The 12361-nt window shown below is 52.2% G+C and overlaps 5 protein-coding genes across 5 annotated transcripts; 1 reads left to right on the top strand and 4 right to left on the bottom strand.

Moving 5' to 3' along the window:
• Nucleotides 1–404: 404 nt before the first annotated feature.
• Nucleotides 405–1607, top strand: AYO21_05680 (hypothetical protein; the record flags this gene model as incomplete). The annotated part of the gene is made up of 2 exons (XM_022655647.1): nucleotides 405–534; nucleotides 589–1607. 2 exons carry the CDS (start codon nucleotides 405–407, stop codon nucleotides 1605–1607), a joined length of 1149 nt encoding a protein of 382 aa, XP_022511951.1.
• A 462-nt stretch (nucleotides 1608–2069) lies between these two features.
• AYO21_05679 (hypothetical protein) lies at nucleotides 2070–2815 on the bottom strand (the record flags this gene model as incomplete). The annotated part of the gene is made up of 2 exons (XM_022655646.1): nucleotides 2070–2287; nucleotides 2356–2815. The coding sequence occupies 2 exons, from the start codon at nucleotides 2813–2815 to the stop codon at nucleotides 2070–2072; spliced, it is 678 nt and encodes a 225-aa protein (XP_022511950.1).
• Nucleotides 2816–3299: 484 nt separating this feature from the next.
• Nucleotides 3300–4043, bottom strand: AYO21_05678 (hypothetical protein; the record flags this gene model as incomplete). Its single annotated transcript, XM_022655645.1, has 1 exon — nucleotides 3300–4043. One exon carries the CDS (start codon nucleotides 4041–4043, stop codon nucleotides 3300–3302), a length of 744 nt encoding a protein of 247 aa, XP_022511949.1.
• A 1076-nt stretch (nucleotides 4044–5119) lies between these two features.
• On the bottom strand, nucleotides 5120–5515 carry AYO21_05677 (hypothetical protein; the record flags this gene model as incomplete). Its single annotated transcript, XM_022655644.1, has 1 exon — nucleotides 5120–5515. One exon carries the CDS (start codon nucleotides 5513–5515, stop codon nucleotides 5120–5122), a length of 396 nt encoding a protein of 131 aa, XP_022511948.1.
• Nucleotides 5516–6919: 1404 nt separating this feature from the next.
• On the bottom strand, nucleotides 6920–11528 carry AYO21_05676 (hypothetical protein; the record flags this gene model as incomplete). The annotated part of the gene is made up of 2 exons (XM_022655643.1): nucleotides 6920–7801; nucleotides 7854–11528. 2 exons carry the CDS (start codon nucleotides 11526–11528, stop codon nucleotides 6920–6922), a joined length of 4557 nt encoding a protein of 1518 aa, XP_022511947.1.
• Nucleotides 11529–12361: the final 833 nt, after the last annotated feature.

Raw genomic sequence — 12361 nt, 5'->3', positions numbered from 1 at the left:
ACTCTGGTTTCGATACAAGACGTGTCAACTTCAAAGTCGCCCAAAGCCACTACCCCGCCTTCCTACCAGTCCGCCGTGGCTGATCGTCGCAGTCGCGGAATTACACCACCAAGACAAGATCCCCACCATCATCCGTCAGCGGTGAGACCCAGCCAAGGACTCTACCGAGTAACATTTATTCTGCCTCGCACCTCCCGGCCTCATACAGCTGCTTCTCCGTGTTTCGCTCTATACACGACTGAGCCTGAATCCTCGAATCCTTCCTCCAGAAGAATTTCCAAACTATTGAATCGGCAACGGTTGAGATTCAACACGGCGCAGCCGAGGAAACAGTTTCGCAGCCAGGCTCGGCCAAGAGCCCCGAATTCATTAGCCTACAGCCGATAACGCCCTCTTTCTCAAACATGAGGCCGTCCCAAGCAGAGCCATTCGCGTCCCTCAGGAGCGAGCGAGGAGAACCTCGCACTTCCTGGACATCTGAATCTCATCCAGGACCCCAGGTTAATGCGAGCGTCCGAGGCATACGCTCCGAAGGTGAGGCCTGCTCTCAGCGACATATACTTCGAAATTTCGCTAACACTTCTATAGACTCGTGGGTGGAAATTTCCTCTCACGCTTCAACAGCATCCTTATCATCCATCAACAATGATATCATCACTACGGGGCTACAGCTGCAGTCCCGGGACGAGCGGCTATCGCGCCAACTTCAATCCCTCCCTCGTGTCCCCCATCCTCAACCACGGTCTTCGAGCACTGCCGGAAGTAGCCAGGATGAATACGAAGAGAGTGAGAGCGAAAGTGATCGGGTCCTGAGCAGCTCCAATGAAGACATCGGTCAAGGCGACTCAGTGGATGACGACGATACCTCGACAGCGCTCGGTGTTGGCAGCCTAGACAAAGCATTCACGCCTCAGCCGAATGCATTCTCACATCCCCCCTCGTCCCAGCCTCGAACTGCACCGGGTTCATATTTCCCGCCTGGCGCGGCAGCAGCATCTGAGCCACGTGCCGACCGCACAGTCACTCAACGCAGTTACCAACGTCAAATGCAATCCAGGAATCGTCCTGCATCGGCGTCATCATACCAGCCGGATCATGACGCGGCGTTGCGGGCATCCCTGACAACCTTACTCTCGTGTGCCGCAGCCGTTCGGCCCAAAGGTCCTGATGTCCGACCACCCCAGCAACGAGCGTCGACGCAACCGACTGCTCTGCGTCTTGTCCCAGAATCAGAATTGGTGAATCCGCCACGACAGAGACGTGCTTCTTCTCCCAACAAGCAGACCAAGCGTAAATCGCGCGAATCAAGCAAAGATCGACACGGTGCGAAGAAAGTCCGGGCTACCAGCGCCAAGGCGACCGCCACTGCGACTGGCGAGGAGCTGATCAGCCCAACCCTTGCTTCATGGATGATTTCAGCTGGCGTGGTGCTTGTATTCTCGGCCATCAGTTTCAGTGCAGGATACGCTTGGGGCCGAGAGGTTGGGAGGATCGAGGGCGAGTTGGGTCTTCCTGGCGGGGGATGTGGACAAGAATCGGTGAGGTCGAGCGGGACTGGGCTGAGGAGACTGAGATGGAGTTCAGCCGCCAGCAGTATACGCGCCTAGTGACGGCTTTGTTTTTGCGATTGGCGTTTGGTAATGCATCATGAGGAGCAAGAAATGACAATGACAGACACGATGGGAATGGACAATCTGCTAATGGGCAATTGGACGAACCGAATGATCATGATACCCTGGCGGAAAACCAATCTTCGATACCAGCTGTTTGCATGACTTGGACGCACATGATGTTGCAGAAAGCACACGAGGGCATGGGAATATTTCAGGCGTGGTTTCAGATTACCTGGCGTTGGAGAGGCGCCAGGCGACGGTGCAAACCGGTTACCGACCGCATAGCATACATAGATATCAAATACCAGGGCAGTTCCGATGGCACTTTGGACTTGTTTTCACAACTGATATGGAATAAATTACTCGCTGAGTATATTTTGATGTCTTGAATGCGAAAAGCCACCTTTTTACGGTGCCGTGTTGTGTATGGTACAGGGCAATAGCCTCTTTGTGAAGCTACATTGACTTCAAGAAATTGCTTTCCCGTATGCTCCTCCGTCTCGCAGACCTTGCGCTCTTGGTGACCTCTTGCCGGCGCTGTAAACTTATTACAGCATCGTCGCCAGGACCAGTCAGGTCTTTGCTTTGTTCGTGGACGGGGATCACCTTGGGTAGGTCTTTTAGGAGACGTTCCTGCTTCTTCTCGTAGCGCAGGCGCTGCTTTTTGGTCATTGCTTTGGAAACGTGTTAGCGAGGCGGTAATTTTATAAGGGTCAACAGTGTATGGAGGAATGGTAAGTACCTGCTAGATCGACCTTTTCCGCATCAGTTCCCAGTCTTTTCTCATCCAGCAGCTTCCACAGCCACTCAGGATACTCGTCGTCCTCCATCGCCATTACTTTCGGCTTTGCTTTTGTGTAGCCCAGACCGCGTAGCTCCTTGCCTCCCGGTATCGAACTCTTTAGCTTTGCCGGGGCCTTTGAGTCTTTGGTCGAGATTGGGCCCGAGGTTTTCGCCGTTGACGTCGAGGGAGTGTGCTGTTCGGAGAGAGGCTGGGAGATTCCCGATGTGTTTGAGGATTGAGTGGGATTGGGTCCGTCTATCGAGATGGCCGCAGGAGCTGGCACAGGAGCGGCATTTGGAGTTACAGGGACTGTCGACGCAGAGCGCAAGCCGCCGATAGAAGAGAGAGAAATATTGGTGTTGGGGGTGAGGGCGCGAATTCGGGTGAGAAACGTCCGCCGACAGCTCGAACAGATCATGTCGCCTGAGATGAAGCTGGAAGGTCGAAGGGATGTTATGCAGGTGTTCGTGAGTGGTTAGTAAGTGTGCAGGATGGAATTGCAGTTGTTCTGCTTTTCAGCGACACGCCAAAATAATTGACAGATGGAACTCCGCCTGCGAAATTGTTCGCAGGCGAGGCTTGGCTACGGCGAGGCCCCAAAACCCGTCGAATGCTGCGCTTGTCTATGAAACTTTGGATTCATCATTCATTATTGGTGTTTTTCGGTAAGTCTCTCCAGAGTCCATGTCTAGGTCTGAGCATACTTAGGTATCTATAAGCGTCATCCCAGGCGCATTCTACCATTAGTTGCGATCTACATATTGCCTTGGTCTAGTCCTGCCAGTATACATCCTTTTCGCGACCATCTATTCCGGGCGACTCTCCTCTCTCTCTCGCAGGTACTTTTCAATGAGATCTGTCAAGCGAGTAGAACGCCCAGAGTGTCGCTCTATAGAATTTCCTCAAAACTTCCAGCCAAAAATAACGGCCAGAAGCACCAGCGCAGAGACAATTGGAAATACTGGATCAGCCTTCAACTTGTCAATCCAGGTCAGCGGACGCTCTGCGTCTTGTGTCCGCGATTCCCTCAGACCTGGGATATAGTGCCTCGCAAAGAGATCGTTCTGGATCCACCAGAACTTGTTCAAGGCTTTCAGAATCTCCACCTTTGTCTGCAGCTCCAATCCCTCGACACCCATAACAATGTCGGTAACGGCGTTTTCGACCCAGCCCAGTAAGAGGTTGATCTCGCGGTATTCGACAAACAGTGCAGGTCTATTCTTGCGGTGTTTCAAGCCAGAATCCATCGAGCCCGTGTGGACTTTGCCCACCATGTCAATGTACTCCCAAAACTTGCTCTTGGGGGACCAGTCGTGGTTCGAGACCAGTCTGACCAAGTACCCCTTCAAAAAGTCCTTTCGGTATTTGATATTTTCGTGACCAGCGTGAAGGTCGCCAACGCTGGCGTCCACAGTGGCTCCTCCCTCTTGTGACTGTTTAGGAGCGAAAGACGCGGCCGTGATGTCGTATTGGAGCAGTTGGTCGTAGACGGCGTCGACGACATTGGTGACAATGGGAGCAAGCACCGGTTTGCATGCTTCAATGAGCTTCCCATCGTTCGCTGCGTCCCAACCAAGGAAGGACTGAATGTATTTCATGCGAGCAGTGAGATCGCGATTGATAACATTCCCATCGATGTGCTCCATCTCTTTCTTTTCCCTCGTCGTCGTCGATGTTTCAAAATGAGTGAGTGAGGGGCATGTCACTCGTCTTCGGGGCATAAAGATTCTGTTATCTTATATCACTTTCTACCACTGGGGACGATAGAGAATGGAGCTTATCATTTCCGCGGGAAGTAAGTGATATCGAAAGCCTCCCCGATCGTCCCAGAGAGCAGCCCCGAGGCCGCTTCCCGCAGTTCGCCTGCCCTCGCTTATTTCCATTGCTTTCTGAAATAACACCGCCAGCCCCAACTGCTGGTCCTGTACCTGGCATGCGGAAGTGGGATCGTGGGCAATTCTCCTGCAAAGGAGTGGACTCACAGTCACGGCCATGCGGCGAGTGGTGGCGGCTTGGGAAGCGGTCAGTGGTCCTTTTCAATCCTTGCCTGGTCCTGATGTATTATTACTCCATCTCTCGCCCCAACGATGGTTCAGTATCTGCTTTTTACTTCTCCGCGGCTGTTGGAGCTGGTCAAGTCGGTTAAACCTCCAACCAACCGCCTTGAATTAACAACCAAAAAATGACCTCACTTACACGCAATACAAAGCCCTTTTGTGCGACGTCGGCACAGAGTAGTACCCGTCGGAGAGAGACATAATTGGGATAGGACAATATCAGCCATCGTCCAGCTGGTGGGTATCACTTACGACACCCAACTCCGCGCACCCGAGCCCAAACGGTGACGCGACGGCGCGAAATGTGTTTCTGTGTACCAGCGTAGCGAGAACTCGGTACTGTGCCATGGTTTGACATCGGATGTGCGGATGCTACAACAATTGCCCTTCCAGGGTGGACTACTGCTACTACACCTAGGGGAATGAGGACAAGCAGGCGTTATCCTGAAGACCCAAGCTCGACTGAGGAACTGAGTAGGTTCATATTGCGACTACGAGTACGCGTCGACGCCATATGGAAATCAGGCGGTCATGATCGCCATGAATAACACTGTGATTGCCTAGACCCTTCCCCGACGCCATCCTCATACACCGAACTTAAGTTGCCTTCGATACACATATTCTGACCACGTTGTCCTTTCCCATGATCTTAGAAACCGCCCCGTCTACGGGCTTGTGCGCGCCGTCTGCCGGAGATACCATGCCCTGGCCTTGCGTGCATTGCACCGGAGACACAATGCACCATCGCTTCGAGATCGCTTCGCATCTGCGGTCCGGGCAGGGTCGGATATCGAGTATTCGGGCTTTCTGTTCCCGTTGGAGAGCTTCATGTATGGTGGAGGAGCATCTCCCGATGCTAGCTCCGAGTCGAGTGTACACTCGACGAAGCTGCGTGATGAGTCCGAGTTCATGGGTTGTATGTGCGAGGATGTCGGGGCTTCATATGCTGGACATGCCCTGAGGTGCTCTATGATTTCTGTCTCGAGGTACGAGCTAGGAGATGAAGCTGTGTGGCTCGGGAGACTTCGCCGAAGGTCTTTGACTGTGTTACGCAGAGACATGGTGAGTGTGAAGTTATGATAGGCTGTGAACATACTGTCCAGAACTTGTGCCTGCTAAAGCTAGAGAGGGAGGAGAAACTCGATGTGCTCTGACATCTTTCCATCAGACATCCAGAGACGGAATGCTCGCCTTATGTGCTCTTCATACATCGTCGACATCCCATTACCTGCACACAACATCGTATCCCTACCAGATGGCCGTAAACGACAGGAGTTCTGGAAAGGGTAGTTGGCCTGACATGGAAAGTGCTAACGCTTAGGTTACCTTGACCTGCCATATCGTCTTAACCGTTCTTAGGCCGTAGGAATGCTCTTAAGGCCTCAGTTTAGACCGTGCGGGTCGTTAGTGGTGTACGTGCTCTGATCACTTGCTCAAATAGCAATCAGTGAGAAGATGTTTATGGCAATTGTGTGAGACGGCTGCAATTACTAACCAAAAGAAGCCCCTAAGACAAAAAGCATCTAAGCCCAATGGCGGCGCTGAAAGTCGGATTCAGCTCGAGCGGACGGATTTAGCTGGGGGCCGGGGCCAGCTCTTCAAAATTTCGCGTAGTCGACAAGACCATAACTGAGGGATCGACGTAGGTTATGGAGAGGCCGCCATAACGATTGTTGTCGTTGCTGTCGTTGCCGGTCCAGGCCCCGCAGCGGGTGCGGCAGATGAGGCTCACCAGGCCCATCAGGCGCGCATTCGCCAACTCCCCTAAACACGCTCCTCTTCCTTCTTCTCAAACATGTTGCATGGTCTACAATCTCCTCGATGTGCGCCACGGTTGCCGATCGCCATTTTTTTCATATTGACGGTCGAACCTAGCACCCTAGCTTGGCGAGGTCAATGCCAGCATACGAGGAGGTGCACTACAACTGCCGGTCAAGGCCACCAAAGAACGCCTCCCACAGAACCACGTACAAACGTCCCAATGATCTTTGCTGAGCACAGGATCAAATGGTCAGGGCTACATTCGAGATATTAGTGCTGACTTCGAGCCAAGTTTTGACACAGGGTAGAACACTGTCGCCTCTCCGATCTACCTGCACTCCTGGTCGATGCCTAACTGTGATCATGTTGATGAATGCATTACTACAACAACCGAAGAGATGCCTAGGGTTACCACAATTTTTCTTCTCTCAAGAGATGGTGGCAAAACCGGTCCTGCCATGCCTTATCTTGTGGAACCAGAAAAAGCCCTCTGAAATGGCTTGGAGAATATCCAGCTGTGGCCGTAAATCTGTAGGCCTCTCGGTCGTCATGCTCTTGGTAGTCAGGGTTTAGGATTTCACCCTCTCTCCCTATCACTGCCAGAGAACAGTCTGTCCAAATCACAAGGAAAACGCATTAATTAGACTATTGTCTACCCAAAACCTCGCCCTGTCTGTGCCCGACCCCAAACCGAACATAAAAGTCTACCGAACCAGATTTCTCAAAATACTTAACACCAAATGGTAGTAAAACCCCACGTAGAAGCCTCGCTTCAGATGAGGCTTCTCTTCCTGCTCTTTCTCCCCTTCAGCCACATGTCTCTTTGCCTTGGGATTCTGTAGGCTTTTGATTGAGAATCCCCTAACCCTAAAGATGTAGTACAGTGAGATCGCAGCAAAGATGTTGAAGGCAATGTACGCAAACATTATCCCTAAGTTCCGATAATTGTCCGAGGGGTGGATCCACGACTGTTCGAGGAATTGGTTGGCGTTTCTGATCGAGCAATACTCGCAGCTTGCCGTGGCGGACGGATTGAGCAGCGATCCTGGCGCGCCACCGTCGAGGTAGGCAGAGAGATATTGGCCACAAGTTTGTCCAGTTGGAGGATCGAAGACCGCCAATTCATTCTTGGCGCAGACGACCGCTCTGTTGGCCAAGCCCGTTCCAGCCCAGCCACCGATCAGGTAGGTGAAGGGACTGACGCGATACATGAAGATCCAGAACCCTGGGAGCGCGGATGGCGGTTGGAGCACACCGTTGAACTGCAGATTCAGCGTAAACAGAATGGTTGACAGGGCGCCAGCCGTCTCGGTGCTCGGCATCGTGAAAATGAGCATTTGTGCCCAGGTAGATCCGAAGAGCAAGAATTGCAGACAGAATCCCCACATTAGCGCACGAGTCGTTGAGTCATTGTCAAGTCCAAAGATCGGGAAGAACCAGCACGCCCATACGACCACCGAGAGGCAGATTTGATAGGGTATTTCCACTAGGATATTCGCTAGCAAGAACACCGGCCAGCTGTACATTTTTGATGGAGACTCGCGGACTTCAAACAGTGCCCGTTGTGGGAGGAACCTGGACATGATCTGGGAATTGAGTTAGCAACCACGAAACGTCCGGTCAATTAAAGCACCATACCTGGTTGGCCACGGATGAGAATGTGGCGTTGAGCATATAGATGGCAAAGATCACATTTTGCATGCCGGTCGCCGAAGCATTTTGCAGATAAAAAGTGAATCCGATGAAGAGAGAGGAGAGAAGCGCGAACTGCAGCTTGGCGTAGATGTAGCCGGGACTTCGCCAGTAGTTTTGAAAGAGTCGTTGCATCACACATTGGAATTGCATGGCAAAAGAGGCAGCAAACTGTCGGCGGTCATCAGCATCGAGCTCCTGGTAGGAGGAACCTGGCGACGTGTTGCAGACGCTGGCCTTGACAGTGGAAAACTCGGGGCTTGATTTCCAAACCTGGGGCCAGTCGTGGGAAGCATTGCCTATGACATCCAAGATATACTCTGCAGGGTTTTCCGCTACTCCGCAAGCTCGAGCCCCATGTCCCTCAAAATAACGAGTCAGCGTCTGGCAATCCGTACCCAGCGGTCCGAAGTAAGTGGTGCAGCCGCCTCTGGCGAGCAGGAGGATGGAATCAAACTGCTGGAAGAGCATAGCCGACGGCTGATGGATGGTAGCGAGGATCGCCTGGCCGTCATCTGCCAGCCTTCTCAAGAGCGACACGATCGTCCATGAGCTCTGCGAGTCAAGACCCGAAGTGGGCTCATCTAGGAAGAGGATTGACGGTTTGGCAGCTAGTTCGACACCGATTGTCAAGAGTTTTCGCTGTTCGATGTTTAGGCCCTCGCCTGGTTGACCGACCACTGCATCGCTGAAGTGTTCCATTTTGAGCACTTCGATGACCTTCTCGACATACGCGAATTTCTCCTTCTTCGGCACCGAGGCAGGTTGGCGCAAAAGCGCCGAGAAACGCAAAGCTTCGCGGACTGTGCTGGACGGCAAATGTAGATCTTGCTGTTGGATATATCCTGTCTTTCGCTGGAATGAAGGCTTCAGTGGCATGCCGTCTACCTTGATTGTACCGGAGACATTCCCGACGGTGTTGTGACGCTGTGCAAGTGTGTCGAGTAAAGTTGTCTTTCCAGCACCTGAGACTCCCATCAGGCAAGTCATTATACCGGGTTTGACCCAACCGTTGACGTTGTCCAGAAGACGTCTGCTCTTGCCTTGAACTGTAATGTCCAGCGTCAGGTCTTTCCAGGACAGTGTTCCTTTTTGTCCACGTTCCTTTTTATTCGACGGCCTGACGATACTCGTGCATCCTGCCTCTGAGATGGACGCAGCATCCCTTGAGCTAAAGAGGGCTGGAGAGGGGTTTTCTTGGTCGCTGGTCGCGTTTCCCTCGATGTCTCCTTCCTCTGGCTTCAGGCTCTGTGCTGCTTTGTAATTGAGGAAGACGAGTCGTTGTGGTTGAGCATTGACGGTCGACCTGATTTCTGTGGCAATGAGGTAGAACGCGAGAAAGAACACCATATAGGCGAACGCAATCCCGAGATTTCGCCATATATGGGAGTAACTATATTGGTAGCCGGACTGTACCCACGAATCTCCAGCAACGATACGCTGGTCAGGCTTGGCTCCGATGACGGCGCAAGCAAAGTTGGATGCCCCTCGAGCATAGGGAGGGACAAGGCTTTGTGGAGCGCAGGGGAACTCTCGATCGTGGACTTCGTTGACAAGCAGTGCTTCAAATATGTAGGCGATCGGGTTGATGTAGTTGATCCAGCGGAACCAAGGGTGCATGTATGAGGTCTGAAGCGTGAAACCCGTGTATATGACCATCATGAGGACACCAACACCGGCGATTGCGTAAGCTTGGGCAAGCTGTTTCGAGGCGGCGCCAATGCTGCGGAATATGGTTGACATAACCAGTGTGCAAACGAAGTTGAAGAGCAGGAAGGTAAAGAAGCTCGAAGCATCGGGTCGGAGTCCAGACATGAAATAGAAGACCAAGTTGAATAAGGTCGAGATGACGAACTTGACAGGGATATCGACAATGAACGATGCGAGTGCATCTGCGAACGGGTGGCAGAATGCGAAGGTGTTCTGTTTCTGAATAACACCTCTTTTGCCGAACAGCGCTCCAATCTCGGTGACGGCCATCAGCGCATTTATCAAGGTGGCAAGAAATAGCACCGACCCTCTGGACTGAAGGCTCTCTGTGGTGTTGGGTGGATCAAAGAAGATGCTGCCGATAATCAAGGCAAGAATGATTCGCCCCATCGCCAGTGTTATCGTGGAGGTTCTGTCGTTCGACAATAACTGGCAGGATCTCTTCATACATAGCCGGACCTGCATCCACACGGAGATGAGAAACGGAGACGAGTTACGAGTGTGATGGGCCTGTGCAGCGTGATGTGCGGCCCGGAGTGCTTGGAGGCGGCCGTTGTCTGTTGCATCCTCCTCGTACTGGACGATCTCGACCATACAGGCGTGGTACTCTTCCGACTTAAGCCAGTATTGTTCAAACTCAACGGCAGTTCGAGGTACCTTGTCGGTGCAATTCACACGGATTTGCCGTTCCGATGGATTGGTAACGGAGGTTAGGAAGTCTGGGGTTGTCTGACGCGGAGGACAATACCAGCCCATCTTCTCAAAATAGGAGCGCGCGGAATCCGCTGGGCCGAAGAATATCTGTCGTCCTTCGTACAGTATCATAACCTTGTCAAAGACATCATAGATGTTCTGGCTAGCCTGATAAAGTGCGACAGCTTGGGTAACTCCGGCAACATCAGCCAGAGTGCGCAGGGACCGTACAAACTCCAATGCCGTAGCAGAATCCAGACCTCGGGTAGCATTGTCCCAGACAGCAAGTAGTGAGCGCGCGAGGGCCATTTCCGCGATGCTCACACGCTTTCTTTCGCCTCCACTGACGCCGCGAACGGTGTCGTTGCCGACTTTGGTGTGTCGGACAGCGGAGAGCCTGAAAATGCGTAACATGACTTCCACCATGTGATTGGCTTGTGTTGCTCGATCGATCCCCTGAATTCGAGTTTCTGGAGTCTGCGCCTGTGCGGCAAAATGCAGTGTTTGTCCCACGGTCAAATGCGGGAAGTGTTCATCATTTTCCTGATTGTAGAGCGCTTTTCCTCTGAAATTCTTGGTAAAAAGATCCTGTGCAATTCCATCATAGTGGACCACAGATTCGGATGTTCTTGTCAAGCCACCCAGTTGACCTGATATCGATTTCAGAAATGTTGTACACCCACTGCCAGGCCTGCCCAATACGAGCAGCATTTCACCGCTTTTCACGCAGCCATTCAAAGTGTGGAGGATCACTTTAGGCTCTTGTTTGTGTCTGGAGAGCAGCATGGGCATCCGAGCAAGAGTCAGCCATGGGCTTGCGACAGTAGGTTGTAGAGTGAGACTCGAGCCTGTGCCACACACGGTGAGAGACTTGAAGCAAACACCAACATTGGCTCTCTGGATACCGTCTTCTCTGATCATCTGAACGATGGTGGAGGCCCAGAAACGAAAGTCAAACTCCTCATTTTCGGGGTCAAGGCGTGGATCAACGTCGGCGAGAGCCTTTGGTGTGATTCCAATGTCCCTGGATATATTGGTTGCGATTCTTGTCAATTCGGGATCCTGGTCCTCGATGTGAAGGGCTCTATGACGGCGGCCAGGCCGTTTCCGCCGAGCAAGGGCTTGGATTCCATCCCGAAATCTATCATGAATCGCTGCTTCATAAACATCCCGGTATGCTTCTTCGGTGCTTGATGCATGGCTGGTTTGACGTTCCATTGTGTGTTATTAGGATGATTCTCCCTGTGTGACGGCTCATGTATCAGGCAACCATTGTCTGCTGAACAAAATTCAATGCAGAGAGGGTTGTCCAAGGCGCCACGACTGGAGTGAGGACCAATCTGGACCCATGATTATGAAGGGCATCGTCCACTGAAATATACTCCGTGCACTGGGCACGATGCTGAGCATGTCAACTGACATATCCACGCAATACGAACGCGGCACGGTGGCACCGAGGTTGAGGCTGACATATGTAGGCACTGTTGCGACATTGTCTCGCTTATTGAGATGATGCTGTGCACCTCGTACCTGAGATGCAAAGAATCTTCTACCTAAACCTCCAAAGATTCGAACCCAGAACGTTATTTCATTGGCTGCTGTTCCTCTTCATTTTTCGCATGGCTTACCGCATGAGTGAAGCACATGCGGATACGGAACATTAGCGGAGTTAGCGCCTACTAGCTCCCGCTAGTCTCGCTTACCACCTCGGCACACATCCCGAAAATTGCCAAAAAAAAGATACCGGTTTCTTCTTCTTTCTTCCCATCTGTTGGACCAGACCAAGCCTCGTTGAAAGATTCTTGTAGTTGTTAGTTACCAATCTAGCTCCTCAATGCGACTCTGCAAAGCGAACCGCGGGGCATGAAGAAGGATGCAAAAGGAGGACGCTCTCCTGGCGTTGTGACAAAGCTTGTTCAAACCACGTTTAGTGCCGGCTCCTCAGCACCTAGGTAGTGTAGGCTTTCTCAAACTCCCTGAAGGACTTGACAAGCATGTGAACGAAATTCTTTCCAAAACGTGTGACGGCAGCCAAGTCGCGAATGGACCCC

Source organism: Fonsecaea monophora (assembly GCF_001642475.1).
Source record: "Fonsecaea monophora strain CBS 269.37 chromosome Unknown Scaff37, whole genome shotgun sequence".
NCBI lineage: Eukaryota > Fungi > Ascomycota > Eurotiomycetes > Chaetothyriales > Herpotrichiellaceae > Fonsecaea > Fonsecaea monophora.
The sequence above is the reverse complement of the archived record's forward strand: the minus strand, read 5'-3'. Positions and strand labels throughout refer to the sequence as shown.